The sequence below is a fragment of the Phyllostomus discolor genome, chromosome 9 (genome assembly GCF_004126475.2).
Source record: "Phyllostomus discolor isolate MPI-MPIP mPhyDis1 chromosome 9, mPhyDis1.pri.v3, whole genome shotgun sequence".
Lineage (NCBI taxonomy): Eukaryota > Metazoa > Chordata > Mammalia > Chiroptera > Phyllostomidae > Phyllostomus > Phyllostomus discolor.
The window spans coordinates 71,688,574-71,710,142 of record NC_040911.2 but is presented as its reverse complement, the minus strand read 5'-3'; the positions used below and the strand labels follow the sequence as shown (position 1 = coordinate 71,710,142).

Below are 21,569 nucleotides of genomic sequence, written 5' to 3'. Positions count from 1 at the left end.
GCAGATGTTTACTAAAAGACAAGTACAGTCATATTCAAAGGGGCGTTATTTGTGTTAGTTAAAACCTGGAGACAATGTTCATCAGCAGTAAAGTGCCATAATCAATATTATACAGTAATGAGTAGAACAATGAAAATGCACAAACTATACCTTTATGTAACAACAAAGAATTTACATGAATCATAATGTTCATAGAAAGAAACCAGGCATAAAAGAATACATATTATCTGTGGTTCCATATATATATAAGATTTAAAAGCGGCCAAGACTAACCTAGGAATTTGACCTCAGGATAGTGGTTACTTTTGTGGAGGAGGAAGGGATAATAATTTGGAAGTGGTATTAAGGTGACTTCTCTGTGTTAGTAATGTTGTATTTCTTGATGTATGTGGTGGTTACATGGGTATAACTGACTTTTGAAATAATTCAATGAGTTGTATAATTTATGATATGATTTCTATGCTTTTTTGCATGCATGTTATACTTCAATAAGAACATTTAAATTATAGGAAATAAAAAAGTTTGCTTTAGGACAAAGATACTATTAATATCTAAATAATAATAGAAATTCAATATAAGTTAGCCACAATTTGATCACCTATTGAAAATTTCAATAAATAGCATTCTCTTCCAGTCATTTGCTTTTGTGTTCTTAAATTCAATCCCAACTCTTTCACAGTCCTGCTCTATATTGCTGGGTACATTCAAAACAAAGCAAAGCATTTTTTCATGAATTCTATTCTGAATTTGTTTTTATTTTCATTTGCCAATTACATATTTTTTCTTTTATTTGCCTTTTACAGAATTTTCACCAGTTCCAACACAAGAGTCATTGTGTTGTACAAGTGAATTTTATTTGTTGCCTTCATAATCATAAATGTTTTTAATTTTTTATGGTTTATTGCTATTATACAGACTGTTTTCTTTCTGTGTGTAGATTAAACTTAATTTTTAATTCATCTGAAAATTATTTTTAAATTTCCTGAATATTTGAATCTATATTTATCTAGTAATCAGTATCAAACATAAATGAAACAATTTCACTTACCTTCACTTCACTTCGCAAATTCACTTTCATTCTTTCTCTCTTGCTTGTCTTTTATGATGTAGTTTATGGCTCAGATTACATTTTGTTTAATTATTTTTTCGCATTTTGTTTAATCTCAAGAGTTAATAATTGAGACTTATCTTCTGTTTTGTAACCATTTTTACAATCATTAATTTATGTACTCAAAAATTTATTGAACACATCTACTAAACACGAGTAAATAAGAATATAAATGAAAAAGTTAGATGGGGGTGCCTGATATCAGGAGGCTTTACATTCTTTGCCTCAGATGGTCAATAAATAAGTAAGATAATTTTATATTTTGGAGAGTAGTATGAAGGGAATAAATAGGGTGAAGTGATAGAGAATGACTGGCTGCTGTTGGGATTAATACCATGTTAGAGATATTGGTCAGAGAATGCCTTTGGGAAACAATGACATTAAGCTGAGATTTGAAAACAAGAAAGGACATAGTCCTGGGTTAAGAGCAGCCCGGGCTGAGGGTAGCCAGTGCCCTCATGAAATAAAACGTTTTATCTTTTGAAAAACTTTTATTCAGCATTACTTTTTACCTTCTGTCAGACATTGTAGTAAGTATTTATGTTACAGTCATGAACAAATAAAGTTTCTCCTTTCAAAGCACTTTCATTTTACCTGGAACAAATAGATCAATAAACAATTTCAAACTGATAAGTGCTATGAAGAAGATAAAATGGGTAAGATGCTGAATGAGGAGAGGGGACCATTTTAAGATAGTGAGGGAAGTTTTCTAAGGAGGTGATGTTTGAGTGAATGAGTAATAAAAAGTTCCATTCATATGAAAATCTAGGGGAAGAACACGTAAGGCAGGGTTTCAGTTGAGTTGGAGCAAAGTTACTGGGTGGAAGAAGTTGGCTGAGGTCAAATTGTATAGGACCTTATGTGCTATGGTAAGGAGCTTACACTTTATTTCAAGTACAGTAAGAAAGTATATATTCAATTGCTGTAACAAAAGATCCCGACTTACAGGGCCTCAAGCAAAAAGATTCTTCTCTGATGTACCAACTTAGTCCAGAGGCAATAGCTGACAGTTCCACAGTGTTGTCTAAGAACCCTTGTTCTTTGTGTTTTGGTCTTTATCCATCTGATAAAGTGTTACTCTTGTCTGTGAGGTCCAAGCCACATTGCCATCTGCATGTCCATGTCTCTGACTTTCAAAAGAGGGACTAAAGAGCTGGAAATTTCTTTTTAAAGTGTAGCTTCTATTTTTATTTCATTAGTCATTATTTAATCATGTAGTCAACACTGGTAACCTGGATGCTTGAAAGTACAGTCCCTACCTGTTTGGCCTTGTATCCCATTAAAACTTGTGTATATGTGTGGGTTATTACTAAACAGAAGAAATGAATAACAGATATTCAGGAATGATTAGTAATTTCTGTCATGAAGCCATTGAAGTGTTTTCAACAGTGGAGTAAACATTCATTTTTAGAAAGATTACTTTCATTTTCCTAAGAGAATATTGTGGGAGATGGAGATGATAACAAATGAGAATGGGACTAATTAGTTCATGTGAGTGGTTTATAATGACCTAAACCAGGTGGAAACAAGGAAAATGGAGAGAAGTAGATAGATATGAGATATATTTTAGAAGGAGAAGGATTTGCTGCTGAAGTCTAGATCTTGGGACATATGGGCTGTAGATAATCAGTTTGGGAGCCATTAATCCAAATGGGGTAACTAATACAGAAGTTAGGAGGAAAAATGTGGTTAGAGTACAAACAAACAAACAAACAGCCTTCATTTGAAATAAATTGCTATTTTTAGAGGACAGCTAAGTTTCAGTGATGTCCAGGAAGTCAAGGAAACGTTCAATGACTAGGCTAAGGCTGTAGTTGAAATTTCCAATCTCTGAGGAGTTGTTCCAGAGGACATGCATGGTGGTAATACTTGAGACCTGGATGGAGGATGGAGGGAAGTGTAATCATCATGTACTAGAAGGATAATCTGCATATTTTTCTTTGACTGGTTTCAGTGCCTACTACCAGTTCACTTATACCATGGTGTTATTCCTCTTAGATATTGTGACATATTTATATCTGGGCTTTTTTTTTTTTTAGTAGTGATTTAGAATGTGTATAGGGGGTGTACTGTTGAGCCTTTGTATATCTTGGCCAGTTAATGAATTCCTTGCATACAGTCTTTGTTCTTGAAAATTTAATAACCCATATCTCACTGATTCTAATATTTGCATTAGTTGACAGAGTTTTAACTATTCAAGATTTATATTTGTATTTAGGTGCCTGGTATCTTAATAATATAGCTATGAGAATATTAATGTCATTTGGCAATTCTTATAAATAAATAAAATATGATTAAAAAGAAAGACAGGAAATTGTATTTTACATGCATCAGTTACATTAAAGCTCTCACATTGTTTTTTTATCTCATTATTTATATATTTATGTACACCATGGAAGTATGAATATTGCCAGCATTCTCACACTGAAAAATATTGTTACATTTTTTAATTTTTCTTCTTAATATTTGCTTCTGATATTTTTGCATGCAGATACACTATTTATTTCATATTTTGAAAAATCCACTGAAAGAAGTTGGATGTAAAGTCTGTTGCTGAGAAATTCTTTTAAATTTTTATTAGTTATTTGAGTTATCAGGTCTTTTTTTACTTCAAAACTAATTTTAATGACTGTGAAATATTCCATCATATGGGGTTCTTTACACTTTTCTTAACCTGTCTGGTTATTTACGGTTTACCATTTCTTACCTCTCCTAGTTTTTTAAAAATATATTTTATTGATTATGCTATTACAGTTGTCCCATTTTCCCCCTTTCACTCCCCTCCAACCTGTACACCCTCTCCCACCCACTTCCCCCCTTTAGTTCATGTCCATGTGTCATACTTAAGTTCTTTAGCTTCTACATTTCTCATACTATTCTTACCCTCCCCCTGTGTATTTTCTACCTACAATCTATGCTACTTATTCTCTCTACCTTTTCCCCCTCTCTCCTCTTCCCACTCCCCTGTTGCTAACCCTCCATGTGATCTCCCTTTTTGTAGTTCTGTTCCTGCTCTAGTTGTTTGCTTAGTTCTTTTGGTTCTGCTTTAGGTGTGGTTGTTAATAATTGTGAGTTTGCTGTCTTTCTACTATACATGTTTTTTTTTTATCTTTTTTCTTAGATAAGTCCCTTTAACATTTCATAATGTAAGGGCTTGGTGATGATGAACTCCTTGAACTTGACCTTATCTGAGAAGCACTTTATCTGCCCTCCCATTCTAAATGAAAGCTTTGCTGGATAGAGTAACCTGGGATATAGGTCTTTGTCTTTCATAACTTGGAATACTTCTTTCCAGCCCCTTCTTTCCTGTAAGGTCTCTTTTGAGAAATCAGCTGACAGTCTGATGGGAACTCCTTTGTAGGTTACTGTCCCCTTATCTCTTGCTGCTTTTAGGATTCTCTCCTTCATTTTTTACCTTGGCTAATGTAATTATGATGTGCCTTGGTGTGTTTCTTCTTGGGTCCAACTTCTTTGGGACTCTCTGAGCTTCCTGGACTTCCTAGAAGTCTATTTCCTTTGCCAGAGTGGGGAAGTTCTCCTTTATTATTTGTTCAAATACATTTTCAATCTGTTGCACTTCCTCTTTCCTTTCTGGTACCCCTATAATTTGGATGTTGGAATGTTTAAAGATGTCCTGGAGGTTCCTAAGCTTTTCCTCGTTTTTTTGAATTCTTATTTCTGCATTCTTTCCTGTTTGGTTGTTTCTTTCTTCCTTCTGGTCCACTCTATTGATTTGAGTCCCACTTTCCTTCCCATCACTATTGGTCTCCCGTGCATTTTCTTTCATTTCTTTTATGGTAACCTGCATTTGTTCATCTAATTTGTGCCAAGAATCAACCAATTCTGTGAGCTTCCTGATCACGAGTGTTTTGAACTGTGCATCTGATAGGTTAGCTATTTCTTGGTTGCTCAAAAGGATGAGTTCTGGGGCACTGATTTGTTCTTCTATTTGAGCCATCTCTCTCTCCTTTTTTTTTTTTTTTTTCGGTCTGGTCACTGTTGTTATGGTGAGGGGTGGAGCCTTAGGTGTTTACCAGGGCTGGGCACCCCAGTTGCTAGATTGTGATGTTGTATGTGAGGGTGGGGTCGAGAGGGAACAATGGCAGTAGCTCCATTCTGGTGGGGCCTCAGTCCCTTCCCTGGGATCCTGGGTTGCACACTCTGCCCTGGTCCACAATCGCCGCCTCACTGGGTCTGCCAGCTGCTGCTTTCGTACTCAGGGTCCACCCTCTGAGATCGTGCAGGCCCCAGACGGCTTACGCGCTGCCGGTTTGCCTTATGAACCTAGTTCTCCCCTGTTCTCTGCGTGGGGACCCATGCCCAGCTGCTCCTCTCTGCCCCTCCTACCGGTCTGGATGAACGGGTCTATTTCAACTTCTTGGCTGTTCAACTTCCATTCAGATAAATTTTCTCTCAGTTCTGGGTGCTATTCTGCCTCTAAATTGTTGTTGTTCCAATCTGCTTGTGTGGAGGTACGGTGAATCCACCTATGCCTCCTCTGGGCTGGAAGTCACGTTATCAGGTTTTTTAAGTTCTTTTAAAAGTTGCGTGTATTGTTGTTCAAGTACAGTTGTCTCATCTTTCCACCACCATTTTCTCCACCCCTCAAAATAAAATAAAATGTCAATTCAACTACTTTACTTTGAAAGGATTAAAAAACATTGAAATGGAGAACCAAAAGTAATCAAAGCATATTGAAATGTAATAAATTATTTTCAGAGTCACTTTAAAATATTTTATTGTGTTTTCTTTCTTGATTTCTAATTATTGAATACTTCCACTAAATATATACCCAATTGGGACTAAATACGTAAACTGTTTTAGGTGGGTATTAAAGAACCAAAAAAAAAATCCCTCCAAAAATCTGATAAAGGTTGCTCCAGTTAAAATCCCTTATTTGCCATTTTTAGAAAATGACCTAACTTTAAAAAAAAATAAAATAAAAATTGCATTTAAATGCATGAAAGATATAAAAGTAATCTCTAATGTATTTTTGTCAGATAACCTAGAAGTCATATTTTGTTAAGTTTGAATTTTGTTGTATGCTTTTTTCTCCTTTAGGGCTGATGCTTCTAGTAGAGGTTGGTGATTTGCAAATGTGAATATGATTTTACATATCAGTACTGAAGGAAAGTACTGAGGGAGGTCTGGTCCAGAGTTTTACAGTGTTTATTTTCCTTATAACCTAGAATTACAGATTTCATAATTTTCTTTAAAGTCTGAAAATTTACAACTTCAAAAATAGTGATCATGTGTATAGTTACGGAATTTATCATACCAACATGTAAAGCATAGCTAGATGTTATGTAATATATCCTTCTAGGTTTGTGACAACACGGGAGAAGAACACATTGTGAATCAGTAACTTAATAGTTTTACTTTGTATAATGTCATGTGTAGTTTCAAAGTCTGTTGGGTTTCCAGTATTATTTTAAAAATCATGTCAGTGTCTTGGCTTGATGCTCAGTTGATTGGAGCATTGTCCTATAACTAAAAGCTGTGGGTTTGATTCCTGGTCAGGGCATATACCTAGGTTGAGGATTCAATCCCTGGTCAGGGTGCATATGGGAGGCAACTGATCAATGTTTCACTCTCACATTGATGTTTTTCTCTTTCTTCTCCCCTACCCCACCCTTTCTCTCTAAAATCCATAAAACATATAATTGGGTGAAGATTAAATTTTTTCTTAAATCGTGTCAGTGATTTTATATGTAAATAATCATTTAAAGTATTGGTCATCTTATGTACTTAAGAATCACCTTAAATCTTGCTAAAAAATATGGCTTCAGTCCCTATTCCCAGAGATTTTGCCTTGTTCTACAGAACATACTTCATGAAACTACCTTGAAGACTAAATAGTAAAAAAGTAAAAGTTTGGAAATCAGTGATTTGTGAGGCAGGAAATTAAAATATATCCAAATTATTACCATTTTTGCTTAGAAATCTGTATCGTTTAACAAGGTTTTTGGAATTGTTCACTACAATATTTAAAGTCATTAGCCTTGCTTTTGAAAATATTGTTTGTATTAGGGTTGTTTTCTTTTATTTAAATTTTGATTTTCCTTTCCTCATTTTAGTAGGTGTTTGAGTATCTGCAGTGTGTCTGCCAGTCATTGTGATAGGAATCTGTAAAGACTCAAATATGCAAGAAACATACACATAGCCTTGGCATTCTCAGTTCAGAGACCAAGAATCATAAAGTAATTGATAACTGTGCAATATATTGAATGACAAAGTCATTTGGAGTAGAGGAAAAGAGTTCACAAAACATCTAACATTTGTACTAGCTATTAAGAGGTGAGTAGGAATTTGTCAAGGGGATGCAAGGGAATGGCATTCTGGTTAGTGAGAACATTTGCAAAGACATGGCAGCATTGAAGAGGCTGGTTTGTTTAGAGAGCAGAGTGATGGGTAGTTGTGGAAAATGAAGTTGTTAAGATAGGGTAAGAGGCACTATATTTTGATTTAATTTGTTTTAATGTTTAACTTAATACACCAGGGCAGTTGTAGTGTCAAGAGGAGAAAATAATTTTGGAATGTTTTAAAAGTAGAATTGGTAATATGTAAAAAATAGTTGGACGTGTGTTAGGAGAGTTAAAATTGAACTAAAGTTAGAGAACTTGGAATAACTAAGCGAAAGAGTTAATGACAATGCAGAATCTAACAGATCTTACTTCAAAAATTCTCAACCATGTTTGGATAAATAGGGTACTTCTAATCCAATGGCCTCTTTTTAGGCCTTATCTTTTTGTTTCTTTTTTTTTTTACATTTTTATTGAGGTATAATTGACAAATAAAACTGTAAGATATTTAAAGTGTATGACATGATGATTTGATATAGGTACACATGGTGAAAGGATTCCCTCAACTGCCTTATCCTTTTTGAAGTCACCCAGAATATGAGCACTTCCTTTCTCTTTCACAGTCTAAAGCCATGTGCATTTGTGTTCCCCCCCACCCCTAGGCAAAAAAAGCAGTGTGATGGTGCAGTCTGCATCAAAACCTTGTGTGTGACTTGGTAATTCTGTTTCAAAAGTTGAAAACAGAAATAATCAGGGATGAGTTCATATATTAATATATAAATAAAGGTCTTCAGATACTATTTTTAACAAAAATGGGAAATGATGTAAATACTCTCACAAAGGGATTGATTAGACAGATTATGGTATATCTATTTGATGGATAAGGAAAGGTTGGACTGTCGTAACAAAGAGACCTATCAATGATTTCATGGATTAATGAAGATTGAATTTTATTTTTTTCCTTTACAGCAGAATTTTCAAGTCAGTTGGAAGTTTTACTCCATGTGGTCATTCTGGGACAGATTCTTCCTATCTTATTTCTTCACCTTCTCATGGGGCATTATGGTCTAAGCTCAGTTGTAGGCACATCCATATTTTGGCTTTATTGAAATTGTAATTGCTAAAGTCACCAGTGATGACATAATTGTTACATCTAATGAGATGTTTGTAGTCCTCTATTACTTTTCTGTAACATTTGAAGGTGCTGGTAACTTGTTTATTAAACTTTCTCCTCCATAAGCTTCTGCTGATTTCTTTCCTGTCTCTGTAAGTATTTGTTCTTTGTGTCTTTTTCACATTCTTTCCCTTTGCCTTAACTACAAAGGTTAGTGTTCTCCAGTATTCTGTTTTGGCTGATTTTCATTTCATTTCAACCCATGATATTTTCAGCCAGGGCCCTTACTCATGATGATATCTTTCAAATCCACATTTCTAGCCTGAAGACTTTTTTTTTTGAGCACCAAGACCTGTACGTATAGCACCTTTACTTAAATATTCTGCAGGATGTTCAAACTTAAGATACTTAAGACTTACCTTTCTTCCTAAACTGGCTCTCCCACTGCGTTTCCTCTCATAGCTACCAAATCAGAAACAGAAAGTCAACCTCAGCCATTTCCTTTCCTTCCTCCTCCAGTGAGAACCCTCATACTTTGTTAGATATTTTTTTTGAGGATTTTTGCTAGTGTTCACCTTTTCCTGCCTTCATTTTCATAGTCTTAGTTCAAGCCAAGACTATTTTAAGAGCTTCCTTGCAGATCTATGCTTCTGTTTAGGTTTCCTTCCAATTGTACTTGTTGATTAGATAGGTCATTGAGTTTTTTCTGTTAATATTTAGGGGCAGCAGGGGTGTATTTAAATTGTGTAAATCTGGTACAGTGTTAAGTGCAATTCAGTTGTTAATAACTAAATCATATTAATGATAATAAATTAAATGAAGAGAGCTGGTGAATAGAGATAAGCCAAGATTAGTAATTATATTAATTAATTATTACCATAATATTCAAAGTATCCTGGGATAAAATTAAATACTTATTATTTTTGTGAAAATTCTATTTTATTATCAATGATTATTATAGCCTTAAAAGTTATGCTTTCAAAACAGGGAGGGTGTTGGTCAGTTTGTCTTATATAAGATTCAGTTAATAAAGTTTGTTTCTCCTTATGTGTTTTCATGTTGTTAGAGTGTTAATGTATGTTTGATTAAATTTTTGTTGTTGTTACTATAGTATTGTATTATATTTCTACCTCATAAAATGGATCAGTAATCTAAATGGTTTATCTATGTCTAAAAAAGAGGTGAAATAGTAACAATAGTAACTTAAATGCCAGAACTCAGAATAAATGTAAATAAAAAAGAGTCCCAGTATAAATAGATGATGTATTAGGACATATGAATCTGTAAGTTTGAAGATTTTGCATAAAAAAGATAAAATGAAAATAGAAGATACATAATTAATATCTTCAGATTTGATTTTATTGGGTGGTCCTCTACTCCCTGGTATGTGATGTTATAAAACTTTGTCAAATACACATGGCAGAAAACTACTGAGGTCTTTGCAATATTTTCAAAGTATGGTAACCACTCTGGTAAACCATTACATTTGTTTTCTAAGGCAAAACCAAATAATGATTTTTATTGGGGAGGCTTGAAATTGCTCTATTTTGCAACTGAAGGGAAAGACAGGACCTAAACAACAGACACCTCATTTAGCATTGGACTCTTTAAAATAAAAATAGGTAAATGAGAGCCTGTGTAGCTTGTTGATTAAGAGCATGGGCTGCCTGGGTTCAAATCCCAGGCTTGTACATACCAGCACTGTGTACTTTGTCAAACCACCTTATTTCTGTAGACCTCAGCTTTCTTACCTACATAGAGGGAATATCAGCAATATGTAGTAGATAGATTTGTTATGAGGATTATAGGAGATAACATTTACAAGCATTAAAACAGGGATGCCAAACTCATTTTCACCGGGTGCCACATCAGCCTCATGGTTGCTTTCAAAGGGCTGAAATAATTTTAGGACTGTATAAATGTAACTACTTCTTAACTGTTAAGGAGTTGAAATTACATTTGGCCCTTTAAAAACAACCATGAGGCTGATGTGGCCCCCTGTGAAAATGAGTTTGATACCCCTGCACTAGAACATCATCTGAAACAGTAAATGATATACAAGTTTTAGTTAAATAAATAAACCAGACCTAAAAAATGTCTGTTAAAAGGAAGATTTTTTATAAAGTTGAGATTATGACTCAGACAAATATAAAATGAAAATTTATCAACAATTTTATTTAACTCTGGTTCAAAGTAGAATTTAAAAAATACATTTATAGGCAGTAAGGAACTCTGAAATGAAGTATACTAATAAATGCAAATTGTCCACAGGACAACATCAGTTCCATTCAGGAAAAATAATTTATTTGCATTTCTCTGACAAGAATCATTTTCAAAGTTATTTGTTTTCTAAAATTTACAGAACTGTGAAATATTGTATAGACAAAGAAAGGTAGAGGTCACATTGATGGATAAACTAGACAGAATACTCACTAATCTTTTTTTCCCTCATGTTTTTTCATAATTTTTCTGACATGTCAGACTATTACAAACAATTATACAAACCAATGCAAAGTTAATAACACGTTATCCTCAGGGTAGGAAGTAGAAGGAAATATTTTTAAACACTTTTGAATGTCACATAATATTAACGAAGATTCTCTTTTAAAAAATGTAGGCAGATTTCTCTAAGTCTTTTCTTTGTGAGACTTGCATAGCCCAGTTTTAGCAAGAATTCTGCTAAGTCAGTTTAGAGAGAGTCTTTACCCTGGATATCCGATCATCTTCAATATCTGACCTTAGAAGCCTTTCTCTTCACTCCTGATTCGGGATGTATTGTTGAGTAGGACTCCTGAGGCAGTGTGCTGGATGATAGTTAACTGAAGCATAATAGGGACAGACTTATAATCTTAAGATTCTAAGATTAAAATCTTGATATGCTGCAAGAATTTTTAAAACATGCAATATCTGACATTTAGTCAGGGGCACTGACCTCTTTCCTTTAAATTGTCAAATTAAAAAAATGGCAACAGCCATCACAATAGCTGTCTGGTGTGAATGAATCAAAATTATACTATGTTTTTAAAAAATTTTTTATTGTTATTCTGTTACAGTTGTCCCAATTTTTCCCCCTTTGTCCTTCTCTTGCTCAGCCCATACTCTATCCCCACAGTCAGTCCCCACACTGTTGTCCATGTCTGTGGGTCATTCATATAAGTTATTTGAATAGTCCCTTCCCCTTCTTTCCACCATTAGCCCCCTTACCCACCCTTCTGGTCACTGTCAGTCTGTTCTGTGTTTCCATGCCTCTTATCCTATTTTGTTTTTAGTTTATTTTTGTTCATTAGGTTCCTCTTATAGGTGATCATAGGTGAGTCTTTCACCTCCTGGCTTATTTCTCTTAGCATAGTGTTATTCAGTTCCATTGATGCTGTTGTGAAGGGTAGGCCTTCCTTCTTTCTTTTGCTGCATAGTATTCCGTTGTATTAATGTACCACAGTTTTTTTGATCCACTCATTACTGATGGGCACTTAGGCTGTTTCCAACACTTGGCTATTGTAAATAGCATGACTATGAACATAGGGATGCTAGGTTCTTTTGAATTGGTGTTTTGGTGTTGGGGCCCGCCCTGCCTGGTCTCATGAAGCTGTAACCCCCTGTGGCTAAGGCTAAGTGAGAGACTTCCGGATCAGGAGATACTAAGGAAGCAAAACTTATTTCCCTGGCAGGAGCGCTCCTTCTGCTCCTTGCCTGGCCCCCAATGCTTGATCAATTAGCCAATGATGGGTAAGATTCCCCAAAAGGGGGATCACCTAAGACAGGCATGATCATGTGGAGGCCCCAAGGAAGGACTTGGAGGGGCTGTGGAAATGAGAGGGTGATCAACATCAACCCCTGCCCCCTCGGCTTGACAAAGCTTGAGTCCTTTTTCTGGCTGTGAGAAATCCAAGTCTCCCGGCTGCCTCTGCCTGACTCAGGCCTGCAGAAATAACAGGGGTGGTGCAGTCCAGACCAGAGTTCATAGACCCCCAGGGTAATTAGACCTGAGGCACAGGATATGCAAGATCCTGTGAGACCTGCTTGCTGGAGGTTGCTCTTGAATTATAATATGAAGGCACAGGCAGGAAACAAAACTAGCCTTTTAGGTCCTGTAGCCTTTTAAGTGATAAAACCCCAAACTCTGCCCAGAATCCCAGCATGAGTTCTGCCAGTCCCTTTGAAAACGACCTATTTGTTTGATCTTCCCTTCCAGACTATAATCAACAAACTGTATCTGTATCTAAGTAGGCTTAATAAAAGCCTACCCAGGCGGCGATTCAGGGTGCTCTCCACTAGAGAGAGTGGCCATGCTGTTCCTATTCCTCCACAGGACTTGGTAGTCCATGTGTATGTTTTCTCGTATCTCGAGCATCTGTAGCAGTGATGGATACTGCTGGCTGGTATCCCTCTCATTTCAATATTCTTAGGGTATATTTCCAGCAATGGAATCACTGAATCAAAAGGCAGTTCCATTTTTAGTTTTTTGAGGAAATTTCATACTGTTTTCCACAATGGCTGTACTAGTCTGCTTTTCTACAAACAGTGCACTAGGGTTAATTTTCTCCACAACCTTGCCAGCACTTCTTGTTTGTTGATTTATTAATGATGGCCATTCTGACAGGTGTGAGGTGATATTTTATTGTGGTTTTAATTTGCATCTCTCTGATGGCTAGTGACATTGAGCATCTTTTCATATGTCTCTGGGCCCTCTGTATGTCCTCCTTGGAGAACTGTCTCTTTAGGTTCTTTGCTCATTTTTTTTATTGGATTGTTTGTCTTCCTGGTGATGTGTCATATGAATTCTTTATATATTTTGGAGATCAAACCCTTGTCCGATATATCACTGGCAAATATGTTCTACCATACAATCAGTTCCCTTTTCATTTTAATGATTTTTTTTTTAGCTGTGCAGAAGCTCTTTAATTTGATGGAATCCCATTTGTTAATTTTTTCCTTTGGTTTCCTTGCCCTAGGAGCTATATTGGCAAAAGTATTGCTGAAATTTTACTGCCTATGCTTTCCTCTAGTACTTTTATGGTGTCATGATTTATATTTAAGTCTTTTATCCACAAAATTATACCTATATTTTTGTCAGATTGGCAAAAATATATTTTTTGGTGTGCTGCAGATTTTTAGTAATTAGTTTATGTGTGCCATGAGATGAAAAAGGTTGAAAATTGCTACTATAAAACAAAGGGTACTGATGGTTAAAAATTATAATTAATATGTACAAAACTACTAAAGGTAATAAATGTGAAGAGAAGCAACTTTGTGTGCCAAGTTTGTGAGGAATGAAGGATTTTTGTTGTTTTTAAGGTAAATAGTTGTTTTGTCCTAAATAAAGGGGAAAAAAAAAGATCACTGGTTATTCCAGTATGGGAAAGAGGAAAATAACAGGATAAAACCTGAATGGATAGAGAGAGTTATCAAAGGTTTGAAGAAGAGAATTTTTTATGTGATCAAGTTGGCTAAAATTGAATGGATTTATTTATTAAGTTTTTTTTAAAATGAACCCAATGATGTGCTGATGCAAAATTAGAGTTTGGTTTTTTCCTCTCTGTTATAATGATAAAGATTCCTTGGATTATTGTTCTTTTTTTAATTTTTAAAAATTTGTTCTCCATTACAGTTCACATGCACTAGTATATTAGTTTCATGTGTACAGCATAGTGATTAGACATTTATAAGTTATCTCCTCGATAAGTCTAGCATCCATATGATAACATGCATAGTTATTATAATAATATTGGCTATATACCCTATGCTATATTCTACATCCCCCATAACTATTTTTATAATTGGCAATTTGTACTTTTTAATTTTTTCACCCATTTTCTCCAAGCCTCCTCCTATCTGGCCACCATAATTTTTCCTCTATGAGTTTGTTTTAGTTTTGTTTGTTCATTTATTTTGTTTATTTTGATTCCACTTATAAGTGAAATAATATAGTATTTGTCTTTCTGTGATTTATTTTACCATAATACCTTCTATGTCCATCTATATTGTTGCAAATTGTAAGATTTCTTTCCTTTTTTTTTGTGGCTGACAGATATTTCAAAGTATATATACACCACATCTTAGGTCTGTTCTTAGTAAGAAATTGTAAAAGATTTAAAATAATCAGCCTAGGCCAAAAGGAGCCTATATTTTATCAAAATAATTTTCTGTGTTTTATGTTGTCTTTATCATATCTGTTTAAGAGAACCAAAGTATTGTTTTATAGTAATCTATAATCCTATTTAATCAAGTGTTCAAACCTGTTAACATTTTCAACAACTCCCTCAAGTCAAATCTTAAATGAAATCTTGATTTAGAACTGAAATTGATATTTTCCAGAGAACCCCTGGAAAATCTCAAAGCTCCATTATATCACTTTATAAAAAAGTAATATTAAGAATAATTTTGTTTAGTTGATATGTTAAATTGCATGGGAAACATTGTCAAATAAGAAGTGATGATTAACCTTCCCTAGGTTGTATTTATATGGCTAAATATTATTAATATAGATATTTCAAAAAATTGTATGAAGCCAATAGAAATATTCCAGAAACTTTTTTGTCCATGATATGTCCTGGTGTAATCTTACCTATTATAATTCTAGTTACTTAAGCATTGTATATCATAGAAATAATCAAATTCCTCATCAATTGCTTCATTTTTATAATACACTGCCCTCAGATCTTTAACCATGGCTATTTTATGTCTTTTATCATCCATGGATAGTTTTTGTTACACCCTGATTTTTTTCCCTGAAAGCTTTTGAAATCAGCTACAGAAAAGAGTACTTTGTCTTCAACAAAAAAAGTGACTATTTCAGAGATCCATGTAAAGGACTTTGACAGGTACTCTGGGGAACATACAGGTTTCTGAAGGCAATAGATCTCATATACAATTGCTTAATATAATTGTTGGTTTAATGGAGTAAGAAAAATATGTGGGGTTTTTTTTGCTTGTCATTTTAATGCATTAAATGGTGCTAGGACAAAAAGAGTCATTTACATGAAACTGAATGAACTAATGAGAAGTGATTATGATTTTTATGGTTGTTGTTTTGGAAGATTGCTGGTTATTTAATGATTTATTTAAGGAATCCCATTTCTCTTTTCCCAAGCTGTCTATAACTCATGATAGTTTAGTAGATTTGTACATTAGTAAATAGAAATAATTTTTTCCCTTGCCAATCTCTTCAGAATTCAGAAACTTTTGAGTATTCTTGTTTTTGTGGCAACCAAATTATTTGTAAAGCTCAATAAGAATCTGTCTTTCTTGTAATAGGACATAATTGAAAAAATTAGTTGTATAACCAAGGCTTTGATTGAGATGTCATATTTGAGAACAATGTATAGAATCAGATATTATCAGACAGTTAAGGAACTAAGGTTGACTTTATAGAGCTAATGCTTACAAAGCCCTTTTGGAAAAAAAAAGAAAACAGTTTTATATTTGGGTTCTCGGCCTTATTGATGAGTATGGACATTTACTTTCTGGCAAGCCCAGAAACTTTAAGGGTATTTTGGGAAATTTGAGTAGAAGAATTCACCTAAATATATGGGTATTGCAGGTTCAATCTAGTGGTGAGTTCTTGGCTTAGTTTCCTATTGAGTTTTAAAAAGTCTTATCTGAGATTCTTTATTAAAAGTTACAGGAAAGCAAACTCAAAAGACCTAAGTGGTCAATTACCATTCTTGGTGCACTTACATAAATAATTAGGCCAACTCTAATGACACCAGACTTAATCTGTAAATAAGAATAAAAAAGGAGGGTGATGCTAGAGAAAAATTTTATGTTTCTGTGGAAAACTATAGTGTACCCCTGTAGGTTATTAAATTCCAGTTCTATTTATTGCTTGAACATTTTGTCAATTCTAGTTTCCTTTTGAATTTTTTGAAAATGTTTTGAATTTTTATTCTCTCCTTCTGATTTGGCATCATTGAGAGGTAAAACTGCCCTTTTCTGAAGCCCTGCAAGCTGAAACTGGATGACCTGGTATAAACTTCAAAGAAATCACCACAATAGATCATATATGGTCAGCCTATGCGGGCTGTTGTGTGGGCCCTTCAGAAAATTCTCTAACACATCTGATGCCATCACCAAGGGCATTCAAAATGTGAAAGATGCTTCTACCCCAACATAAAGAAATCTTCTTAACTGTTGGCACTCTGTACTCACAAACTGGATTTATAGTCAGTTCCATTCATTGATCTTTATTTTTACTTTTCTAATCTATTTTTATTTTATTCTAGTCTTTTATTTTCATAGACATTCTTCTCACTAAATGTCTGATTTCTCACACCACCTATCCATATCCTCTACTACCAAGTCTTAATTGTTGGTTTAGTTTGTCCTTAATGAACAAAGGACAACATAATGAGAAATGGATTTACATTGATCAAAGGAAAGGAAAATGCCTCTTTTTTCATGGAATGAGAGGACAGATTGACAAAGACTCTCTTTTTAACTAAACTTTAGTGAGATTCCACTAAGCCCTTTTCTGGAGTTGGTCCGTCCTTGCCAGACCTGCATAGTCTAGTTTTAGCAAGAATCCTTCCTAATCAGCTTAGAGAAGCTACTACTATTCACTACTCTTGAATTCTAATCACCCTTAGTATTTGATCAAATTCCATACCCTCCTTCATTCTCCTGGTTATATCTGATCACCCTGGCCTGCCTGCAGCAAGAATCCTGTTTGTTTAACCACAGTTTCTCTTCATCCCCAATGTTTCCTTTTAGTAATTTTCCTTCTGTTGATCCCTACTTTTTTCCTTGGCTATAAATCCCCACTTATTCTTACTGTATTTGTTATTGAGCCCAGTTCTATACTGAGGCCTCTTTCCCCTTGTTGTAGTCATTTTTGAATAAAATCTGTTTTTTACCACATTATTGTCTATCTATTTTTTAAAATAATATCAACAGTATACAATCTGGAAGAACAATTTTTATCATATGTGTACACTGACAGATATTTCAGCTTGCAGTTGGATAAAGCCAATGATATACAAAATGTGAATTGGTGCTTTGTGTACATCCAGAATGCTTGGGAGGGAATGACAGTTGTCAATGTTCTGTCCTACTTATTACTGAAGACCCAGGTTATGGGAAAGATAGTTTGGGATCAGGGTTGATGAAACACAGTTGTGTGAAAAGGAAGGCAGTGCACTGATATTCAAATAAAAGAAGTGGTCTCCAGTGGTAATTTATATTGCTGTATTTATAGAAAACAGTTGGTGGTCGTAACTGTTCCATTTGGTTTTGGTTTATTGTTCAAAGAACTACTGATAATTATTAATGTTGTAAGTTGTAGCTTTTGAGTACATTCCTGCCTTTTTGATGAATCATGTGAGGAATTGGGCAGCAAGTATAAGTCTGGTTATGAGGAAAAAAGATGCTCATGTGAACTTTTAAAATGAGAGATAAAAATATTTGTTTCATTTTAAATATATTTTACTAATTATGCTGTTACAGTTGTCCCATTTTTTTTTCTCCACTTTATTCCCCTCTGCCCTTCCCACCAGCATTCTCCCCACTTAGTTCATATCCACAGGTCATACATATAAAGTCTTTGGCTTCTCCATTTCCTGTACTGTTTTTAACTTCCCTCTGTCTCCTTTGTACCTACCATTTATGTTTCTTATTCCTTGTACCTTTCCCCCATTCTCCCCTCTCCCCCTCCGCACTGTTAACCCTCCATGTGATCTCTATTTCTGTGATTCTGTTCCTGTTCTAGTTGTTTGCTTAGTTTGCTTTTGTTTTTGATTTTTTTTAGGTTCAGTTGTTGATAATTGTGAGTTTGTTGTCATTTTACTATTCATATTTTTTATCTTTTTTTTAAAGATAAGTCCCTGTAACATTTCATATAATAAGGGCTTGGTGCTGATGAAGTCCTTTAACTTGACCTTATCTGGGAAGCACTTTATCTGCCCCTCCATTCTAAATGACAGCTTTGCTGGATAGAGTATGCTTGGATGTAAGTCCTTGCCTTCATGATTTTGAATTCTCCTTTCCAGCCCCTCCTTGTCTGCAAGGTTTCTTTTGAGAAAATTACTGATAATCTTATGGGCACTCCTTTGTAGGTAACTGTCTCCTTTTCTCTTGCTGCTTTTAAGACTCTTTCCTTATCTTGAATCTTGGGTAGTGTAATGATGATGTGCCTCGGTGCATGCTTCCTTGGGTCCAATTTTTTGAGGACTCTCTAAGCTTCCTGGATTTTCTGGATGTCTATTTCCTGTGCCAGATTAGGGAAGTTCTCCTTCATTATTTGCCCAAATAGTTTTCAATTTCTTGTTCTTCTCCTTCTGGCACCCCTTTGATTCAGATGTTGGAACATTTAAAGTCGTCCTGGAGGTTCCTAAGCCTCTCATCATTTTTTAAAATTTTTGTTTCCTCATTGTGTTCTGGCTGAATGTTTATTTCTTCCTTCTGTGCCAAATAGATGATGTGACTCATGGTTTCCTTTCTTTCACTGTTGGTCCCCTGTATATTTTTCTTTATTTCACTTTTCATAGCCTTCACTGTTTTCTCTATTCTGTAACCATACTCAACCATTTCTGTGAACATCCTGATTATCAGTGTTTTGAACTCTGCATCTGATAGGTTGGCTATCTCTTCATTGTTAGTTCTATTTTTGGAGTTTTGATTTTTTCTTTCATCTGGGCCATATTTCTTTGTCTTGGTGTACCTGTTATGTTGTAAGGGGCAGAGGTTTAGGGTTTGGCCAGGGTGAGGTGACCCACTTTGCTGCATTGTGATGTTCTATGTGGGGGAGGGGTCAGAGTGGGCACAATGCCACTTGCTTGGCACTCATCCTCTTTCAGTCACTTCCCTGCTACTCACAAGCAGAATGGGCCCTTCTGGTGCTGATTCCCAGGTGAGTGGGTTTGTGTACATTCTAGGACCCCATGGGTCTCATGTAAAAATTTATTTTGTTTTAATATTTGCATACCTTTTTCTTATCTCCTTGTGAAACTGGTACTACATAATATTATTTTAAAATTGATATTTTAGTAATGGTAATAAACATTGAATTTTTTTGTTGACCAGTGTAACTTGCCCACATTTAATGAATGCTTATTATTTATGTAATTCTATATTTGTATTTAAGAATACATGATATGTAGAGAATAAGCCACACATTTGACACTTATGTATTTCTACTTGTCTGCTATATCAGAGTGTGACTCATATAGGTGTTTGTATCAAAATTATCTTTATTAAATTAATTAAGAATATTATTAATATATGTTGTTTCTTTATTACAGAAGAAAATACTCAGGAAACATCACAGGTGAAGAAAAATTTGAATGAAAAAGTTTCTCTCTATAGAGGTGACATCACATTGCTAGAGGTAGATGCGATAGTCAATGCAGGTGAGTAGTTGATTTGTTTGTGATGTATTTTTTTTACAAGTATTTATTATTTAAGAATATTTTTTTCATAAACAGGAATATAAGTATTTTAGAAAAAGGTTCCTGGTATAGAAATGTCTTAATATATTTCCCTTGGTGATTAAAAACATTGAGGATTTATTTTTGTGTATGTGCCACAGTTAATGTGCTAACTCTACATAGTATCCATGCCAAGTTGAGACCAGTTGGACCAATGGAAAAGCAATAGATTGTTGCAGAATGTTCTTTAGAAAGAAATCTAACAGCTATATTAGTGCTGGTTTTATGCTTAATAATTGGCCAAAATAAAAACAAGTTTATCAAGCTTCTTTCTTTAGAATAGCTTATTAAGAGATGATTGAATTATACCAGACAAAAGTGAAATATAAAAAAATTTTGTTTGTGATTTTCAAACCTCAGTCCTTTGGTTTCAACTTTTCGTGTTAGTGATAAAATGCTTTATTTTTATTATTTGAACAATTAATTATGTAAACAATATCATGGTTCAACATGGAATAATAACTGTTATTTGTGGTGCTCTGGATGTCCTATGTATTTTACTATGTGGCTACATATCAAAAAATATGTCATAGTTGTGATTCTATAAAAATAAATGTTGATTTTATTAAAAAATGTTATTTTTCTAAGGGGAGGAGGGCTATCGCAATAAGAGAAGGAAGGAAGAATATTGCAATAGGAAGAACCACTTCAACCATGAGATTTACAAGCACCTCAAAGGTCAAACAAATAGGACTTTTTTTTTTCTAGAGAAGAGTAAGTAGGCAAAAAAGAATTGGATATGGAGCAGTGGGATGATTGGATGGTATGATCAGACAGTTGATCAGGGAATGTTTTCTCCTGAGGTCATCTGATTCTTGAGAGAGGTCATTAAGGAACAGTTCTTTACCTTCCATTCTCAAGGATGGGCCAAAGCTCAATAGCTTGGAAGAAACCTGACTAAAATTTGATCAGGTCTAGACATTGACCAACCAGAGCAGTTGATGAGGACAAATAGTTCAGCTAATTATTTATGAGTCAAAGAATGGAAATCTGTAGGGTTTGGGTCTTGGTTTTGTCATAGGTTACAAACAGTTGGTTGTTCATGAATTTTATATAAGCTCTGTGGGGATGAGTGGAAGGGGTTAATTTCTTGAATGTTCCTGTTTTCCACAGGTACAGGATTCAGGTAAAATCCAAGTTTGTCTTAAGTTTCTCCCTGGCGATGATTAAATTCACACAGTGTAGTAGGAACATCCTTGGTAGATAAACAGAAGGGTCTCATGAAGAACTGGAATATTATTCATGATGGAGTATTTTAGCATAGTTCTAGCAACTTTGCAGGAAGTCTGAAAGCCTAGTCAGCTTTTTTTCCCTCAGAATGGGCTCACAGTTGCTTTGTACTGTATCTGTTTTGCCATAATCAGAGCTCAGTTTTTTTGCTTTCTATTCTTCTGATACCTCTGTACTTCCTTTCTCCTCTACTACCTCTCTAAAATATAAAAGTATTTGAGAGGATCTTCCAGTGATTTAATGTCCACCCAATATGAACCACTCCTTTTGAATAGAATTCCATCTTCACATTCCTTCACAGAGTACAAGTGTCTCTCATATCTAGTCTCTGCAGACTCTTCATTTGTTGCATGGAGGTCAGGATGCTTTCCTCTGGTCTGTGGGGCCTCTGGAGG

The 21,569-nt window shown here is 34.7% G+C and overlaps 1 protein-coding gene across 1 annotated transcript in view; it reads left to right on the top strand.

The window, feature by feature from the left end:
* MACROD2 (mono-ADP ribosylhydrolase 2) overlaps positions 1–21,569 on the top strand; it is a 2,132,804-nt gene that overhangs the window by 58,939 nt on the left and 2,052,296 nt on the right. The window contains exon 3 of the mRNA XM_036009551.1: positions 19,759–19,866. Coding sequence (XP_035865444.1) covers positions 19,759–19,866 — 108 coding nt within the window. The remainder of the gene's footprint in view (positions 1–19,758; positions 19,867–21,569) is intronic.